A 20,978-nucleotide genomic window follows, 5' to 3' on the forward strand; every position below is an offset into this window, starting at 1 on the left:
AAAAAAAACAAAAAACAAAAACCTTAGGACACTCTCACCCACCTAGCTTAAACAGATTAAAAACATATACACAAAATTAGGAATAAGAAAGAGGTGATGATATCAGACACGTGTTAACTTTTAATGATTATAAGGAAAAATATGGCATACTCCTAGGTATATACAAACACATTTTCAAAGTTGGATGAAATGCAAGATTTCTATAGAAATAAATAGTCAGGCAACTGATTTAAGAAGGCCCAAAGTCCAGTTCAAAATGATATTTCTTCTCCCTATAAAAACTCCATTTTAGGAAGAAGTATCAACAAACAACAACAAAAATAAAGAGAAGGGCTATCAACCGAAGAAAATTTTCAGAATATATGAAAAGCAAGAATAGCTGACAAATGAAGTGCAGCAGAGGAAGTTTCAGCCTTCAGCCTAGAGTCCATGTGGAAGACGTGTACAGAAAAGAGGCGTGGTGGTGCTCTACAGCCTAGAAGAGCTCAAGACGTGAAAACACAAGAAACAAGGCAGGCATAAGTCCAGGGCCAGAGGACAGAAATTATTTGAAAGACTGCACTCAGAATGACCAACCACACCCACATGCCCCTCCCCCAACCAGGTGGAATCCACTGTAAACAGACATCTACCTGCAAGGAAAAAAAAGAAATGTATTCCATAAAATGAACTAAAACCACACAGAAATTGGATGAGTTCTCTAAGAGAGAAACAGGCAGCTGGGTATGGGTGACAGTGCCACAGAACAAAGACCAGTACTGACATTTGGGGGTCACCCAGCCTAACAGCCAGCTCACAGCCCCCCCCCTTTTTTTAACATCTTTATTGCTTTACAATGGTGTGTTAGTTTCTGCTTTATAACAAAGTGAATCAGTTATACATATACATATGTTCCCATATCTCTTCCCTCTTGCGTCTCCCTCCCTCCCACCCTCCCTATCCCACCCCTCTAGGTGGTCACAAAGCACTGAGCTGATCTCCCTGTGCTATGCGGCTGCTTCCCACCAGCTATCTATTTTACGTTTGGTAGTGTATATATGTCCATGCCACTCTCTCACTTTGTCCCAGCTTACCCTTCCCCCTCCCCATATCCTCAAGTCCATTCTCTAGTAGGTCTGCATCTTTATTCCTGTCCTGCCCCAGATTCTTCATGACCTTTTCTTTTTTTTTTTAGATTCCATATATATGTGTTAGCATACAGTATTTATTTTTCTCTTTCTGACTTACTTCACTCTGTATGACAGACTCTAGGTCCATCCACCTCACTACAAATAACTCAATTTCGTTTCTTTTTATGGCTGAGTAATATTCCATGTGTATATGTCCCACATCTTCTTTATCCATTCATCTGTTGATGGACACTTAGGTTGCTTCCACGTCCTGGCTATTGTAAATAGAGCTGCAGTGAACATTGTGGTACATGACTCGTTTTGAATTATGGTTTTCTCAGGGTATATGCCCAGTAGTGGGATTGCTGGGTCGTATCGTAGTTCTATTTGTTGTTTTCTTAAGGAACCTCCATACTGTCACAGCCCCTTCTAAAGGAAAGCCAACCAGCCACCAAGACTTGTCTCTGTACAAAGAGCACCTGATTAACTTTTCTTTTTCTTCATTTGTAAGTTTGAATGACAAAACAAATCTTTACCATAAATTTGAGGAAAGCCTAGGTTCCAGTTACTAGGGTTACATAACAAATTGCTCCATAATGCAGTGGTGTAAAACAACTATTTATTAGGCTTATGCATTCTGGGATCAGGAAATAAAATATGGCACAGCAGAGACTGCTCGTCTCTGCTCCCTGATAAATGGGGTCTCAGCAGAAGGCTGGAGTGTGAAATCATCTGAAGGCTCATTCACACATGTCTGGCAGTTGATGCTGCCTGGCTGCAAGAGACCTTGGCTGGGGCCATTAGCTGAAAACAGCCCTATGTAGCTCACCACATGACCTGGGTCTGAGAGAGACTCCAGAGAAAGACGAGAGTGAGAGCAAGAGAATGAACAGGCCAAAGCCATGCTGCCTCCTGTGACCTGGTCCTACAAGTCCTGCAGTGTCACTTTGTCCTTGTTCTACTCATAGCAGCAGTCAAAAGGCCTATCCAATTTCAGAGAGAGGGAAATAGACCTCACTTCTTGATATGAGAGCAGCAAGGCTCTGGAAGCATTTGTGGGACCAGAATTACTGCTGTGACCATTTGGCAAAATGCAATCTTCCATACCTTCAACATGAAAGAAAGGGAGCAACAGAAACAAACAAAAAATATATAGAGACACCTCAGGAGAATGAGAACTTAAATAATTGTTTATTGTCTATCAAAACTCACAATAAAAAACCACAATTTAAGAAGATACAGAAACTATCTTTTTAAAAGGATGTTATGAAAAGAGAACCAAAGAATTAAAATCAATTCTTAGAAATTAAAAATATGATACCAATACAAAATATTTAAATATAAAAATTAAGAGAAATTTATAGACTTTACCAGAATCTAAAATGCAAAGACAGAAAATAGAAGAGAAATTATAAGAAGCACAGAGATCAAGCCAGGATTTTTGACTTCTGACAGACTAATAAGTGTTCCAGAAAGAGAAAAGAGGAAAAAAAACAGGAGGAAATGAGAATGAATTCTGAAGCGTCTATCGAGTATTATTGCACAAGGTAGAAATGTTAATCCTCCAAGGCTTACCATCTACCTCATTTTGGTACTCTCCTACCACCGGTACTGAGATGAACTTCAAATAGTCTAAATTATAAACACTCAGTTGAAGAAAAGCATTTGAAAGCTAAATAGCTGCAGATTAAGACACTTCTAGAATTATTCCAATTTCCATTTCTAGCTACTTTAACCAATTTTCTTTTTAAAGAAATCTCTCATAGAGAGAAAATAAAATTCCCCAAATTCTGAAAGAAAATGCTGTACTGGAAATAGAATAGGCTATGAAGTTAGGCAGATCCTGAGTTCAAATTCTGACTCCAAAATCTACAAATATGTGACTCTGGGAAAATTTATTAATAACTCAGATCCTTAATTCATTATATAGTCATAATTTATTATGCTATTTTATGTTAACTTTCCAGGTAATTGCAAGGATTACAGAAAATGTGTATAAAGCATCTAATCCATAGGAGTTATATTTTTAACATGACTCAAAATCCTCATGAGAATCCACAGGTGTGAGAACCACATTCCCACTTTGCCTAAATCAAAGAAACATTCTCTGAGCTAATGCTAGGATGACTGATCCCCCCCATTGCCTGGTCTCATCTACTCCTTGTCTGTACTTCCAGTTACCAATTATGGGATTGATGTTTTTAAGGCGGAAGCCTGTCGCAATATGAGTTCTGCAAACGGGAGGCAGATCAATAGGTTTTATTTCTAACACTGTGAAATAGAAAAGTATTCTCATCTGAGATTCAGTCATGGATGGAAGAAGAAAAGCTGGGGTGATTCTGTTTCCTGCTTCCATGCCATGAGAGGAGAAACTTGAGAGAGTTAGACAAAAAAAGAGAAAAAGTAAATTCCTCCAACTTTTCTCTAAATGGATTACCACCATCCAAGTCTGAGAACCCAGGAGGAGAGGAAACATTTTAACAGCAGACTGGCCTAAAGTCTCAAAGCAATGCATGTAATGACTATCTCATAATAGTACTGTGAGCTATGAGAGGACTCAGACAATGATTTGGCCACTAGAGGCTGTCAGAGTAAATTAGAATTCACCATTTCAGTCAAGGTGCAATGATGAGTCTAGGGATAAATAGTAAAGAATTAGTAAGAAAGATATCTAATTGTACACAGATATTCGTTCCTTAAAAGAGTTTATACAATAGAAATCAGCCAGCTCCCTTCATGAACTTTCTCTGTTCAGCAATTTTTATAAAAAATTTTTCTTAATTGCAAAGAAAGAAAATCTGTGAAATCTGGATCTTACTAAAGCAGGCTTTGTAAATTCAGACCATAAGTGAAGCAAAGCACTTGCCACCACCCGGGGGCAGCATACCATCAACTGTTGGAAGCGACCAAAGAGCAAAGAGGCAACAGAAGACTTAACATGCAAACGACAAAGACCACACCCAAAATATGTCATAGAATAGGTTTCTAACAATATGCATTCCTAAGTATATTCAGATATACATACATGTATAGCTTATATATTTACATAGACAATACATAAGTAGAAATATATAATTATATATAAAATTATATTGTTATAAATTGTATTTTATATCTGTATAATACATATAATTTATATATAATGAAATATATGACTATATAATTAGTATATATGTAATTTACACATACATAAATATATGTAATTTATTTTTATAAAGTATAATTGTATAGTATGTGTATGTATATACATATAACTGAGTATATGTATATATACATGTATATATGCATGTATATAGGTATAATATATATGAATATTATTGAAAATGGAAAAACCAATATGTTATTTTTTATCTACTAAAATGGGAATTTTGAAAATAAATTGTACAATTTCTTCTTGTAAAGCTCAAGAAAGAATTTTCTCTCCCATGTAGCTTAATTCAGAATATTATTAAAAGGCTTGATAAGGGTAAATCAGATTCATCACTATTAAGTTTTCCTTAAGTGGGCAACATATGACAGGTGATAGGAATATGCATATTTTCAAGTGTAGAAGTGATAATATCTGTTCTAAAACTAACCTAAGAATGAATTTGTGAAAAGGCAAATATTTTTTTACTCTTTCATGGAAATATTCTTATAATACACAAAGAAAACATAGCACTTATCAACTTTCCCTTTAAATAGGTGTGAAGCATTTTATTTTTCTTAAATATATGAAAATTTCCTGCTGTGACAAATTAATATTACAATTTTTCAACAGCAACAGTCTTTAAACCTATTAAGGTCCCAAAGAGAAGCCTTTTAAGCAATATTAACAAATGTATTTTCCTTTACATAAAGCAACTTCATCATATATATTCCTAAGTCCTCTGTAGATATTTTTGTTTCTTCATTTATAAATATAAACAATAATACTTATTTCTAACATGTTATAACTGTTAAAATAATATGAAGTGCCTTACAATGTGTCTAACTGAAGTATATGCTCAGAAATGTTAGTTCTTCCTCTTTTCTAAAACTACACTACAAATAGCAAACTAACTTTACATAAAATTATGTGAATAAAAAACATCTGTGTGGGGGGAAATTCGTTGTTCCTTTTTACGCTCGGTGCAAAATAGGGCTTCCCTGGTGGCGCAGTGGTTGAGAGTCCGCCTGCCGGTGCAGGGGACACGGGTTCGTGCCCCAGTCCAGGAAGATCCCACATGCTGCGGAGCGGCTGGGCCCATGAGCCATGGCCGCTGAGCCTGCGCGTCCAGAGCCTGTGCTCCACAACAGGAGAGGCCACAACAGTGAGAGGCCCGCGTACCGCAAAAAAAAAAAAAAAAAAAGAATCAGAGAGACCTAGACCCAAAACCTTTCACATCCAAAAGACATGTGAATTTTCAATGTTTGGAGGGCATAAAACAAGAAAAAGAAAAAAACTAAGGACAGGAAGAAATGAAGATAAGTGAATGAAACAAAGAATAAAATTATTACTGGAAAAATCTCTACTTGGTTTCCATCCGGCAAAACCTACTTCTACATTTTCAATACATGTGAATCAAGCTTGGAATTGAGGTCCCAGAACCATGTTTCATTGCATCCTTATAAGTTCTTTTTTTAAAAAGATATATTTATTTATTTATTTATTTAATTTTTGGCTGCATTGGGTCTGCGTTGCTGTGCGTGGGCTTTCTCTAGGTGCAGCGAGCGGGGGCTACTCTTCGTTGTGGTGCACGGGCTTCTCATTGCAGTGGCTTCTCTTGTTGTGGAGCATGGGCTCTAGGTGCACGGGCTTCAGTAGTTGTTGCACGTGGGCTCAGTAGTTGTGGCTCACGGGCTTAGTTGCTCTGCGGCACGTGGGATCTTCCCGGACCAGGGCTCGAACTTATGTCCCCTGCATTGGCAGGTTGATTCTTAACCACTGCACCACCAGGGAAGTCCCATCCTTCTAAGTTCTCACAGAATAAAATTTCATATCTTGGGATCTCTTCCCTGTTCAAGAGATGTACATGATTCCCTCAAAGACCCACACCTGGAAGAAATAAACCCTTATGCAAGGGATGTTTTCCTACCTTAACAGCTTCTCCAAGAGTTTGGTTTCTGTCAGCTTCCTCACTGGAATGTAATTCAAGCTTATAATTCAACTCCTGTAGTTGCTGTGCCTGCTCCTTCAATAGCATTTGAGCCTGCTGTTCCCGTAGTAATGCATTATTCAATTCTTCACATGCACTTTCAAACTTCTCCTGGGTGATCAATTTCTGAACAAAGCAAAAAAATTTTAATTATAAGCTAACTGCATTGTTGTATCATTTAATCTTCAGAACTCTATTTGCTAACATAAAGAGAATACAAACATTTCTAAATATCTGATATATGACAAAAGTACAATTCATTTTTCTTAATTTCCTAAGTCAAGATAAAAAACATCACTCTGGGGCTCTCCTGGTGGTGCAGTGGTTGAGAGTCCACCTGCCGATGCAGGGGACACGGGTTCGTGCCCCGGTGCGGGAGGATCCCACATGCCACGGAGCGGCTGGGCCTGTGAGCCATGGCCGCTGAGCCTGCGCATCCGGAGCCTGTGCTCCACAACAGGAGAGGCCACAACAGTGAGAGGCACGCGTACCACAAAAAAAAGAAAGAAAAGAAAAAAAAAATCACTCTGATTTTTTTTGGCCGTGCCATGCAACATGCAGTTCCCCAACCAAGGATCGAACCCATGCCCCCTGTAGTAGAAGCATGGAGTTTTAACCACTGGACCACCAGGGAAGCCCCACATCACTCTGATTTTTAAAGCACAACAGCTATACTCCCAAAGTTATAATTTTTAGTCAAATAAAATCTCAGGAAATATTCATGTTCTAAGTAAATCCATAACGCTCGGTTTAAATCTTGATACATGAGCACTTTTTATAAAGATAACGATGTGGGAATTAAAGCTTTTAACAAGTTCAAATGCTTTTAAAGGATAACCTGAAAGTCTGTGTTCAGTGTATGTTACCATTCAGGTTTTCCTGGTCAAACCACCCTCTTCTTGGAGAGTCCTTACCACAGCATACCTCTCTCACTCCCACCACCACTCACACTATTGCCATCTTCTTGTATTTTCTTCACAGCCATTATCATTATCTAAATTCAACTCAGATAGTTGTTGACATTTTTATTGCCTGTCTGCACCCTTCCACCAACCACACATTTAAGGATGTGAGCTCCACAGGGCAGAGACCTCCTTCAGCTTGCTCACCCATCACACAGAGGAGTGCCTGGCATTCAGTAGCTTCTCAGTAGGTATTTGCTGAATAAAAGAATATCTATTCATATATAAACACCTGCCAATAAAACTCTGCACAACTTTTACAATATCATGACTGCATCTGCTCTGGGATAACTGACAGTTCTAGAGAGGGGCCATCTCTTAAGGGGTATGTAATCCAGAACACGACATACTTGTATTATCTCCTGTGCAAAACTCTTAAACAAACAAAAATTAGTTACAACAAATGGCAAGAGACACCTTGATCTTGAGGTACAAAGAACAGAAATCTTTAACAAATGGTAGGTAACCTGAGAAATATATGTGGAAAACTAAAGGAAACCATGCAGGTCTCTTAATCACACTAAGTGTATATAAATCTATTTAAGACTGATAACTTTCCCATTGTTGAAAAGAATTTGAGGTGTCAACTTTTTAACATCCCTCTATTCGTTAATGGCACAGCACTTCTCTGGGTCTTGTGAACAAGTATTTTTGTACTTCTTCTACCTTTTACTTGTTATGCTGTTTTAAATTACCACTCCTTGCCATCAGAACATTCTGTTCTTTGCAATCCACTTGGCCTCTATAAATGAAGATCCCCGTCACTTTGCAGGACTTCTTCCCACTCTTCCAAAATTTCTCCTTTACCTAAAAACTTAGCTAATGTTAGCCTTTCTCTTGTCCATACATCCCTCCCAGAGACTGGTGCAATTCTGTTCACTCTTCTGTGACTAAATAGGGTCAAACAAGTATAGCAATGCAGAATAAGAAAGAGATAGTGTGTGAAAGCAGTTGTATGGAGCTAATAAACCAAAAACAATAAAAAGATCATGGGAGTTAGCTATTAAAGAACAACTGTCAGTAGATGATCATGGGAGTTAGCTGTTAAAGAGCACCTGTCAGTAGATGAACATGATATTCCAAAACAGTGCAGGTACTAAATCACTTTTGGTGGGCAGGATGTGTCCCTTTATGTTACAATTTTAGATTAACTATAAGAAGCTGTTTTGTTTGCCTCCTGTGTACTTTGCCTGAAATAAATGAAAGATGATGGTTGCAGGCACACTCCCTGATTTTTAAAGAGGAAAATAGCATCATTTCCCCATCTATTCTGTTTTTAGTAAAACGATCCTTTATTAACATAGCTGGATATGAACATTAACCACTTTAGTGAAGTGGTTGAAAGTTTGCGTTTTGGAGTCAGAATACCGAGGTTCAAATCCTGTCATTTCCACATACTAACTGTGTGACTTTTGGCAAGTTACTTAGCTGTTCTGTGCCCTACATTTCCTCATCTGTTAAAAAAAAAAACAATGGATAATAATATTATTGAATTATTATTGATATGAGTGGACTAAATGAATCAACACCTTAAAGTGCTTAGGGGCAGTGCCTGATACACGTTCAATATGATCATTAAATGTTAGAAATCATCACTTTATAACTTTATACTACATAACTGGATGTCAAATATAAAAATTACATACACCATTCCTTCAATTATTATTTCAATTAATGCTATTTTTATTTCTACACTTCAGTGGAAGAAATTCACACTAAACATTTCTTGGAACACATTCTTTGCTCTTGCTGCAAGCCAGTTACTCAACCAAAGTTTATTTGCCATAGCAGTTAACCATCCTAACTACAGCTTAATCATTTTCTATACTTTCAGTCACAGTATACATTTTTTTTTTTTTTTTTTGCGGTACATGGGCCTCTCACTGCTGTGGCCTCTCCCTCCGCGGAGCACAGGCTCCAGACGCACAGGCTCAGCGGCCATGGCTCACTGGCCCAGCCGCTCCACAGCACGTGGGATCCTCCCGGACCGGGGCATGAACCCATGTCCCCTGCATCGGCAGGCAGACCCTCAACCACTGTGCCACCAGGGAAGCCCCACAGTATACATTTTAACAGGGCTATAAGCTCTGCTGACACAATCAGTACTACTTTAAGCATCTGGAATAAATCTTTTTTTTTCAATGTTTTTTGAGATGATTTTAATGATGCTGTGCTTTTTATTTAATTGACACACAACACTGCTTAAGTTTAAGATGTACAATGTATTCATTTGATACACTTCTAACTTGCAAAACAATTACCACTGCAGCCCTAGCTAACTCTATTAAGTCACATAATTATTACTTCTTTTTTGTGGTGAGAACATTTAAGTTCTAGTCTCTTAGCAAATTTGAAATGTATAATACATTACTGTTGGGGAATTTTAGAAGGGAAGTTTTCTAAAGAAGAAGAAATTCTATTAATGGGATTTGATCATTTGAAAAAGGAAACATAATAAAAAGTTAAGGAAAACAAACATATATATTTGCCCTGTGATATTTTATATACATATTATATGTATATAATACATATTTTATATCAGAGGAGAGCTCACCAAAACCATAGTTTTTAAATCACATATACTTACTGACTGCTTAAGTTCATTTAACTGCATCTGAAGACCCTGGGTTTTGTCAAGCTCCTTCTTCAGTTCATTCACATTTCGTTTGAGTTCTGTGACCTCTAAGCGTAGTGAGTGGCGCTCCACTTCTGCTGTGTGCAGTCTTTGTGTAAATCCAAATATTTGCTTCTGTAATGATGCTGTGCTTTCCTATTGTCAAGTAAGAGCAATTTTATAAAAAGTCACTTCAGATTTACTAGTAAGTCCATAGCAATGGTCATTTTACCAAATTAAATGTAACTTAGGTTATACAGAAAACAATACTAGCTCTTACTAAAACTTAAAGTGAAAGCTTTATTTTTTTATGTGACCAGTAATTTGCCTTATATGAAATGAAAAATGAACAAATGAAGAAAAGAAATAATCTAGATGGCTAGAAAACAGAAAAGATAATTGTTTATGTCTTACACAATTCTGTTGCAGTATACTTGTACAGAACAGTTAATTCAGAACTTTTGTATTTTGATATTATGGACACTTATTTGGAAGTTCTTTTATTTATCATATTAAACTATTATATGAAATCTAAAAGAAATCTACCTACACTTGTGTACAACTAATATAAACTACAAATAAATTTGATTTGGAGTTAAATTTACAAGTCCTAAAATCCCTATTTAATGAAATTGCATACATACCAAAATGGGCACATGGCCACATAGACCGTATTTCAGGGCCAGTGTGTTTACTTTATGAAGTCCACGGGCCAGCCTCTGAACCAGGGAATCTTTTTCCACATATGTAATACTCCTGTTGCTGTGCAAAGGTATACTGTCCATTGCCAGCTTAATTCTACCCATGAGTTTTGCAAAAGAATTCTTGGCTTCTCCTATAAGCAAATATCCACAAATTCTGGAATTTGGATCTTCAAAGAAAAAGAAAAAAAGCACAGAAAAATAAGAATTGTCTCTTGTTCATTTCACAACACTGCCAGTCACAACACAATGAAAATATTTTCTCAGTTATATCATTCCCATCCACCTGTAGTAATCCATTCAAGAAGTCCCCGCCTATATCAATTTTCACTATGTAAGAAATAGCCCACCTACTAAATAATGTATCTAAAGAAAATGTGCATGTATTTACAGTATGTCATTCATACTGAACACTATGACACTAAAAAATCATCACTCCTTTCTGTGTTTTAAAACCTAACAAATTCATTTTCTATTTACAACTACTGAAGCTTATTACCTTAATGTCACACTATTTATATTCTCAGACAAGAAAATATAACTTGCCTTATTCCAAGGCAATTAAAATTTTACAACTACAATTACTAATTTCCCCGTAGGATTTTGGTAATCATCCCTCTCATATAATGGACTTAAGGTCCCAGCATATCCAACATGGCCTGCTTACTGCTAGATTCATCAGGTCTGTAATTAATAATTGTATTTAATGTTGATAAATAAAATTGTCAGTGTTCTTTCTATTAATTGGTATTCCAAATAATGGTTAATAGGTTTATTTATGCCTTAATAAAAGTCGTGTAATTTAGTTTTCCCTCCGCTAGGCATGTCTTAATCTGTCATTACTTGTGTTACGATACTATCCGTGTAAAATGACGAACACGGAGAGACTCTTTAAATTCTGTAGTATACCATTCTATATTTCAAGAACCTCTGCTGTTGGGAGTTAGTTTAAATCTTGTCTTTATATCGTAAGCACAAAAAGCATATTTGGCCAGTTTTATCCAAGAGAAAAATGTTCCATAATTCTAAGAACACATGGTTCGACACTGAAGAGCAGCACTGACTGAGAAGGTGATCCATCAGTGGTTTTCTATGTCAGAAAAAAACCATCTCACGGAAGCTAGATAAAAGCTCATTGTTCTAGGAAATTTTCAGGAATACAAAAATGATAAAGTTTTCACAGATAAAGAGCCTTTAGAAGCAAAAATCAACTATAATTAAATTTTAATGAATAGTGGTTTTTTACTATATCACAGCAATGTGTTGTGTAGACACTAACCACTCTGAGAGGTGAAATTAAGTGGCAATATAATTCCATAAGGCATTCCTTTGAATTTTTAACAAGCGGGAAAGAGGCATACACTCTAAGTTACTGACTGCTACTCTCAATGAATTAGAGAGAGAGCACTAAATAATTTTATGCTTTGACGAATAAGAAGTATTTTTACGATATACTTCACATTATACAGTATAGAGTACAATTAATTCAATATTAAATAAATGAAGAAACAAAAAAATCCTCTAGTGACACAGTTGTAGAATTATTTGTATAATGATACAGAAGAGAAAAAATGTCACTAAAATTCCTCATGTCTAAACTTGTCTAGACTAGTTAAAATGCTTGACTTGTTACATTTAACAAATTCTTGTTTACACTAAATACATTTGTTAATCACTTTTCCCCTATCTAATAGCCTGTCTTTCAAGAAAGAAGAGGACTCTATGTTCTGCAACTACCTTTTCCAATAGAAGGGGCAATATTGCACATCTAAGGTTAAAATCTTCAAAACAAATTCACAGAGAATTGTTTCGACCAGTAGTTCTAAACCTGTGAATTACAGACCTTGAGGCAGGGGGGAGGGGAGGTTGAAAAGTTATTATAAGAGTTCCACCACTTTCAACTGCAGTATTGCCATTTGACCTTTATTTAGCCCTAAAAAAATATGTAGCATGAATAAATATATGCTTATGATGTTGTTAGTAATAAAATTAAAAGTCCTTCAAAACATTGCAGAAGTCAACTGCTGCTAAAAATACAACTATCGTGTGGGAAGAGCAGTCTACAATGTGTTTTCTTATTAAAATGGAATCCTCACACTCAGATTGAGAAACACGCTTTTAATGAAGAAAAGGGAAGAGTGAATAATTATTTAATTAATATGTATGTAAATATGTCATTATTTAATTTAATAATAATGTGAGTCATGAATATAATAATAAAAATAATGCCTAATGGTAATAATGTTCGAAATGTTAATCATGAGTAATGTTAACTGCATTAAAATTTGACTCAGTTCTAGACAGTCGGGAACATTTTCTCATCCTTGACACCTCCATCTTTCTTGCCATCTCGCTCACATCCAATCACATCACATTTCTACCATCTATACAGTTTTTTCTGTGATCATGGCATTGTCTCACCTATGTTCTTACAAGGGTCTCCCTACTCTTCTCCAGTCATTTCCCCTCTTCAATCCATCCTCCACCGTAGAAAAACTGACTTCTAAAACACAAATAGGATCTTGTCACGACCCCTGCTTAAGCTTCAGTGAGTCTCCTCAGATCTGGGAATAAATTTCAAACTCCTTAAACATGGCTCAGAAGGTCCTACATGATCTGACCCCTGCTTACTTTTCCAGGAGCATCTTTCACTATTATCCCTTTCATGTATAACTCCTTTCAAGTGACCCCAACACATCACAATCATAGAGCACTCTTCTGAGCAAAAAAATGCCTGTGTCTTCAAAGAGCTGTAATTTGCACAGCCAACATTGTCCTCAATGGTGAAAAACTGAAACCATTTCCACTAAGATCAGGAACAAGACAAGGCTGCCCACTCTCACCACTCTTATTCAACCTAGTTTTGGAAGTTTTAGCCACAGCAATCAGAGAAGAAAAGGAAATAAAAGGAATCCAAATTGGAAAAGAAGAAGTAAAGCTGTCACTGTTTGCAGATGACATGATACTATACATAGAGAATCCTAAAGATGCTACTGAAAAACTACTAGAGCTAATCAATGAATTTGGTAAAGTAGCAGGATACAAAATTAATGCACAGAAATCTCTGGCATTCCTGTACACTAATGATGAAAAATCTGAAAATGAAATCAAGAAAACACTCCCATTTACCATTGCAACAAAAAGAATAAAATATCTAGGAATAAACCTACCTAAGGAGACAAAAGACCTGTATGCAGAAAATTATAAGACACTGATGAAAGAAATTAAAGATGATACAAATAGATGGAGAGATATACCATGCTCCTGGATTGGAAGAATCAATATTGTGAAAATGACTCTACTACCCAAAGCAATCTACAGATTCAATGCAATCCCTATCAAACTACCACTGGCATTTTTCACAGAACTAGAACAAAAAATTTCAAAATTTGTTTGGAAAAACAAAAGACCCCGAATAGCCAAAGCAATCTTGAGAACGAAAAATGGAGCTGGAGGAATCAGGCTGCCTGACTTCAGACTATACTACAAAGCTACAGTAATCAAGACAGTGTGGTACTGGCATAAGAACAGAAAGATAGATCAATGGAACAGGATAGAAAGCCCAGAGATAAACCCACACACATATGGTCACCTTATCTTTGATAAAGGAGGCAGGAATGTACAGTGGAGAAAGGACAGCCTCTTCAATAAGTGGTGCTGGGAAAACTGGACAGGGACATGTAAACGTATGAGATTAGATCATTCCCTAACACCATACACAAAAATAAGCTCAAAATGGATTAAAGACCTAAATGTAAGGCCAGAAACTATCAAACTCTTAGAGGAAAACATAGGCAGAACACTCTATGACATAAATCACAGCAAGATCCTTTTGGACCCACCTCCTAGAGAAATGGAAATAAAAACAAAGATAAACAAATGGGACCTAATGAAACTTCAAAGCTTTTGCACAGCAAAGGAAACCATAAACAAGACCAAAAGACAACCCTCAGAATGGGAGAAAATATTTGCAAATGAAGCAACTGACAAAGGATTAATCTCCAAAATTTATAAACAGCTCATGCAGCTCAATAGCAAAAAAACAAACAACCCAATCCAAAAATGGGCAGAAGACTTAAATAGGCATTTCTCCAAAGAAGATATACAGACTGCCAACAAACACATGAAAGAATGCTCAACATCATTAATCATTAGAGAAATGCAAATCAAAACTACAATGAGATATCATCTCACACCAGTCAGAATGGCCATCATCAAGAAATCTAGAAACAATAAATGCTGGAGAGGGTGTGGAGAAAAGGGAACACTCTTGCACTGCTGGTGGGAATGTGAATTGGTACAGCCACTATGGAGAACAGTATGGAGCTTCCTTAAAAAACTACAAATAGAACTACCATATGACCCAGCAATCCCACTACTAGGCATATACCCTGAGAAAACCATAATTCAAAAAGAGACATGTACCAAAATGTTCATTGCAGCTCTATTCACAATAGCCCGGAGCTGGAAACAACCTAAGTGTCCATCATCGGATGAATGGATAAAGAAGATGTGGCACATATATACAATGGAATATTACTCAGCCATAAAAAGAAACGAAACTGAGCTATTTGTAATGAGGTGGATAGACCTAGAGTCTGTCATACAGAGTGAAGTAAGTCAGAAAGAGAAAGACAAATACTGTATGCTAACACATATATATGGAATTTTTTTTAAAAATGTCATGAAGAACCTAGGGGTAAAACGGGAATAAAGACACAGACCTACTTGAGAATGGACTTGAGGATATGGGGAGGGGGAAGGGTAAGCTGTGACAAAGCGAAAGAGAGGCATGGACATATATACACTACCAAACGTAAGGTACATAGATAGTGGGAAGCAGCCGCAGAGCACAGGGAGATCAGCTCGGTGCTTTGTGACCGCCTGGAGGGGTGGGATGGGGAGGGTGGGAGGGAGGGAGATGCATGAGGGAAGGGATGTGGGAACAGATGTATATGTATGACTGATTCACTTTGTTATAAAGCAGAAACTAATTAAAAAAATAAATAAAAGTTAAAAAAAAAAAACAAAGAGCTGTAATTTGAAAATATGAATCAGTTTTCAAACTTGGGAGCCAATCATTAAGGTAAGATTCAAAACCGTGTTCTATCTAAAGATGAAACTAAAAATACTATGAAAAAAAGCCCAAAATACTATTTTCAAAAAGTAATAACAGAATGTCTTACCATATTTTAAAACTTCAAGAAATACTCATGAAAAGGGCAGTATGATACCGATACCAGAAGAGACAGGAAGATTAATGGAATTGACTGGAGAGACGGGAAATAGATCCAAGTACGTATAATAAATATATACTAAATGGCATATCTTAATTCACTAGGTAAAAGATAGATGACGGAATTAAAATGTATTGGGGCTAGCTGGTCATCCATACACAAATAAATATTATTAATTTCCTCACTACTTCTCTGAAAATAATTCCAGATAAAATCCAAGATTTAATGTAAAAATCAAAAATACTAGACCAAAATATGAACAACACCACCTGAGGTGAGGCTAGCCTTTCTAAATAAATCACCAAAGGAAAACCATAAAGTAAATGATTAATAATGTTAATCATATAAAAATGCACAAACAAAATTAAAATACAAACTGGAAAAATTATTTACACTATATGGCAAAGTGCTAATATGTGTGATACACAAGGAGTTCTTATAATTCTATAAGAAACAAACACACACCCATATATGAAATAATGAGATAATTTGTAAAAGAATATGAATGGGTGTAGAACAAATGAAAAGATATGCAACCGAGCAGTCAAAATTACAAATAAGGAATGATACAGTTTCTTTTGCCTTTCAAACCGATAAAAATTAAAAAGATTGTTAAAACTTCATGCACCAAAGGCATTATGAGAAAGCCAGAACTCTCAGTACTGTTCAAAGGAGTGTAAGCAAAGCAACTTTTACAAAAGGCAGACTGGCAATACTTTCCAAACATAAAATATGCAAACTCATTTCTGAGGAGTTTAGCCAAGGAAATAATTGCACAAGTATAAAATGATTTTATGTACAAACATGTTAATTACAGCATAGTTTATTATAATATTAATTAAAATAGTAAAAAAATATGAAAAAATGCCAATATCCATCAACAGGGAATTTTCAGAGTAAACTATATAAACAATGAAATAGTATGTGATCGAATACAATTAATGATGTACACCTACCGTATTGACATGGAAAGACATTTATTATCCAGTGAGTAGAAAAAAAATTATGATGAGGCATGATTGTATGACTCCCTCATATAAAACTGGGTGTGTTTGTATGTATACCTGTTCGTACACATGTCTGGGAGATTTGTAGAAATCATTCAAGTGTTAAGAATGATTGGGGATGGCCTTTTGGGTGATTTTTATTTCTTCTGTGCAGGTTGCTATACTGTGTGAAGTTTTTATACCAAGCATAAACACTTTTCCAGAAATAACAAAACTATTTTAAAAAGCACTGTCAGGCTTCCCTGGTGGCGCAGTGGTTGAGAGTCCGCCTGCCGATGCAGGGAACACGGGTTCGTGCCCCGGTCTGGGAGGATCCCGCATGCCGCGGAGCAGCTGGGCTCGTGAGCCACGGCCGCTGAGCCTGCGCGTCCAGAGCCTGTGCTCCGCAATGGGAGAGGCCACAACAGTGAGAGGCCCGCGTACCGAAAAAAAAAAAAAAAAAAAAAAAAAAAAAACAAAAAAAACAGCACTGTATACTGTCTTCCTCATTCATTCATTAAACAGCTAGCTATAGGGCAACTCATATGCATGAAGGCACTGTGTTAGGCAATGTGGAGAGGAGATCTATAACACTGATTAAGAATCAGTAGCTCGGGGCTTCCCTGGTGGCGCAGTGGTTGAGAATCTGCCTGCTAATGCAGGGGACACGGGTTCGAGCCCTGGTCTGGGAGGATCCCACATGCCGCGGAGCAACTAGGCCCGTGAGCCACGACTACTGAGCCTGCGCGTCTGGAGCCTGTGCTCCGCAACAAGAGGCCGCGATAGTGAGAGGCCTGCGCACCGCGATGAAGAGTGGCCCCCGCTTGCCACAACTAGAGAAAGCCCTCGCACAGAAACGAAGACGCAACACAGCAAAAATAAATAAATAAATTAATAAAAACTCCTACCCCCAACATCAAAAAAAAAAAGAATCAGCAGCTCCTGTTTCTATCAGCGTTATTTATAAATAATACTATAGATACAAATGCCCAATAATAGAACTACTCAAAAACATATCTTGATTTAGACAAATGGTATTTAGGGGAATGATTATCAAAAGCAGGGGTTCTTGGATTTCCCTGGTGGTGCAGTGGTTAAGAATCCACCTGCCAATGCAGGGGACACGGGTTCGAACCCTGGTCCGGGAAGATCCCACATGCCGCGGAGCAACTAAGCCCATGCACCACAACTACTGAGCCTGCACTCTAGAGGCCACGAGCCACAACTACAGAGCCCACATGCCACAACTACTGAAGCCCGTGTGCCTGAAGCCCATGCTCCTCAACAAGAGAAGCCACCACAATGAGAAGCCCGCGCACCACAAGGAAGAGTAGCCCCTGCTCGCTGCAACTAGAGAAAAGCCTGCACACAGCAACAAAGAACCAACACAGCCATAAATAAATAAATAAATAAATAAATAGTATCCAGTTTTTTAAAAAACGCAGGGGTTCTTGCTCATTTTTTGTCCCGTGTATACCCTCAATAGCCTAGTAAAACCTATGGATCCCCTTCTTAGCATAATACTTTTAAACATGTTAAGTCAAAATATCTAGGGTTACAAAGGAAGCAAATTTTATTAAAATGTAGTTTTCAAACTATTTTAAGTTTTATTATAAATATATTATGCATAAGACAATACATTTAAAATATAGACTGAAATTTTTTTAAAAGACATAGCATGGTGAAAGTTGTTGCTTAGCCAAACTAAGAATATTGAACTATGAGGTGATCTTTAACATGTCATGCTGGACATCAAATATTTTTATTTTTTTATTTTTTTATATTTAGAAGTGATTAGAATCCTGATCCACAAATATATACTGCTGCAAATGTAATTAAAGTTCCTATAGTTCACTTTACAAGGTATAAGTAGGCATCTCTCAAAAAATACTAGAGTGCTCCAAGATTCTTAAATTCTTAACATATACACACTACTATATATAAAATAGACAACCAACAAGGACCAACTGTATAGCACAGGGAACTACACTCAGTATTTTATAATAACCTATAAGGGAAAAGAATATATATATATATATATGTATAACTGAATCAATTTGCTGTACACTTGAAAATAACACAGCATTGTAAATCAACTATACTTAAATAAAAAAGTAAAATTTAGGGGCTTCCCTGGTGGCCCAGTGGTTGAGAGTCCGCCTGCCGATGCAGGGGACACGGGTTCATGCCCTGGTCTGGGAAAATCCCACATGCCGCGGAGCAGCTGGGCCCATGAGCCATGGCTGCTGAGCCTGCGCGTCCGGAGCCTGTGCTCCGCAACGGGAGAGGCCACAACAGTGAGAGGCCTGCGTACCGCAAAAAATAAAAAGTAAAATTTAAAAAAAGAAAACCTATTGTGGAAAGTTTTTTGTTCAAAAGTCAGTGAGTTCATCTTTGGCTAGGTCAACTTATTCAATAAGTTTATATCAGAAAGAAAAATGATTGTGAATCTATGGTTCAAATTTGATGCTATGAAGATAGAAGGAACTTAAGTAGCACTTTTGAAAGAGTTCTAAAGTGTTTCCAGGTGCTTGCAGGTTGCGCTTTCAAAGAAATCACAGAATTTTGTACTTAGGGAATACTGGAAAGCAACATAGACACGAAGAATATAGAAGCTCAACTGGATGGATGAACAACTACTAGGTGTACAATTGTCCTGATACATGGCCAGCTACATTGCACCAGCATCCATCTGTACATAGAAGACTGTTATTACATACCATGTATGTGATGAGTCTCATGATTACTGATCATCAAAGATGAGCATAAACAATATCTGGAGATAGCTGCAACAACTGTATTACAACTTGAAAATATCTGTAATTCCTACTAGTAAATAAGTCACCATGCTGCTAATATTATCATGGTCTGTCATCACCATTCATAATTGAAGGAAATGTTCATTAATGGTTAGTGAAACAAGATGTAATTATTTTCCATCCAAGTCCACAGATGCTCCCCCTCTGAATTCTATCCACGGACCATTTTGAGAAGGGTTCTATGAACCCCAGATTAAGAGATCCCTTATCTAAGGAATATACTACACAATCATAAAACTATATCCTTCAGCCTCTGCTTCTGTGTCAACTTAAATAATAAGAAAGCTGCATACCTGGACTACTCCACTCAGAGAACCATAATATAATATGCTCTCAGTTTTCACTGAAGACAAACATAAGCAACACTAACAAGAAAAAAACTTCTGTATCTTCTATGAAGTAGCTTTTAAAGACATAAATTGTGAATGTTATTCAATATTTTCAATATGATAATCCACGTAATAAATTCCTCTTAGGGTTTAGTAGCAAAAAAAAGTATTAATGGTTTTCTCCGTATGTTTGGAGAAATAAGAGAGCATCTCATATCTGGGCAACAACAAGCAGCTCAGTTTAGCTAAACTGTAGGTTTATCAATGAGACTACAGGGAGGTGAGACTATACAAATAAATGAGAATCAGATCAAGAAAGGTCTTGTACACCGAGCTAAAGAGTTGATTCATAAAGTAGGAAATGAGGAACAATACTGCTGCTGATACAAAGATATGTAACAAACCAAGCACTGCCAATATGCAATAACTCATTTAAACCATTACAATAGCCAAGGAGATGGTACAATTATTATAGCCATTTAAAATAAGTGCGAGAAAAAGAACAATGAAAAATGGTACATAGAATGACCCAGTCATATTGGAATACACACAAAACAACTTGAAAGAAGTATACACAAATATTAATCATACTCTCAGGGAGATTACAAGAGCTATCTTATAGTGATATTTTACAAATACCTGTAAGCTGCCATAATTTTTTTTCTGGAACAAGGTGGAGGTTTAAAATATTTTTAAATACACATGTATTATTTTAGAATAGATCTGAGAGGAAATTTTTTCTTTTTTTCTTTTACAAAAATCTTAAAAAATAATTGTGTCGTTTTTTTAAGACAGTATCTGGATATTCAACTAAATCTTCTAAGAAAAGGCTCTTAAAAGTTTTCTACAAACTGCCTATAAGTTGCAAAATATGTAAAAGCCTCATATATGTTTCTTAAAATAATTTTGATTTTGTATATTATTTTAACAAATAAATATATTCTATGAAAATTGTGACACTAGAATTTTACACAGTCATGAACACTTCCAAGGATAAATTATTCATTCAAAAATTGTTAAGAATAATAGGCAAATAAATTTTAATTTAGAAAACAAAAATTCTTTCACATTTTCCATATGCTTGAAAATTCTCGGAATAAAATG

The 20,978-nt window shown here is 36.5% G+C and overlaps 1 protein-coding gene across 3 annotated transcripts in view; it reads right to left on the bottom strand.

Moving 5' to 3' along the window:
• Positions 1-20,978, bottom strand: part of CCDC171 (coiled-coil domain containing 171) — a gene marked incomplete at both ends in the record, with an annotated part of 355,055 nt that overhangs the window by 141,335 nt on the left and 192,742 nt on the right. For all 3 annotated transcript variants that reach the window (XM_079707044.1, XM_079707043.1, XM_079707042.1), the window contains 3 exons: positions 6,167-6,352; positions 9,776-9,958; positions 10,447-10,673. In XM_079707044.1, coding sequence (XP_079563170.1) covers positions 6,167-6,352; positions 9,776-9,958; positions 10,447-10,673 — 596 coding nt within the window. The remainder of the gene's footprint in view (positions 1-6,166; positions 6,353-9,775; positions 9,959-10,446; positions 10,674-20,978) is intronic.

The sequence above is a fragment of the Hyperoodon ampullatus genome (genome assembly GCF_949752795.1).
Source record: "Hyperoodon ampullatus genome assembly, chromosome: 6".
Taxonomy (NCBI): Eukaryota; Metazoa; Chordata; class Mammalia; order Artiodactyla; family Ziphiidae; genus Hyperoodon; species Hyperoodon ampullatus.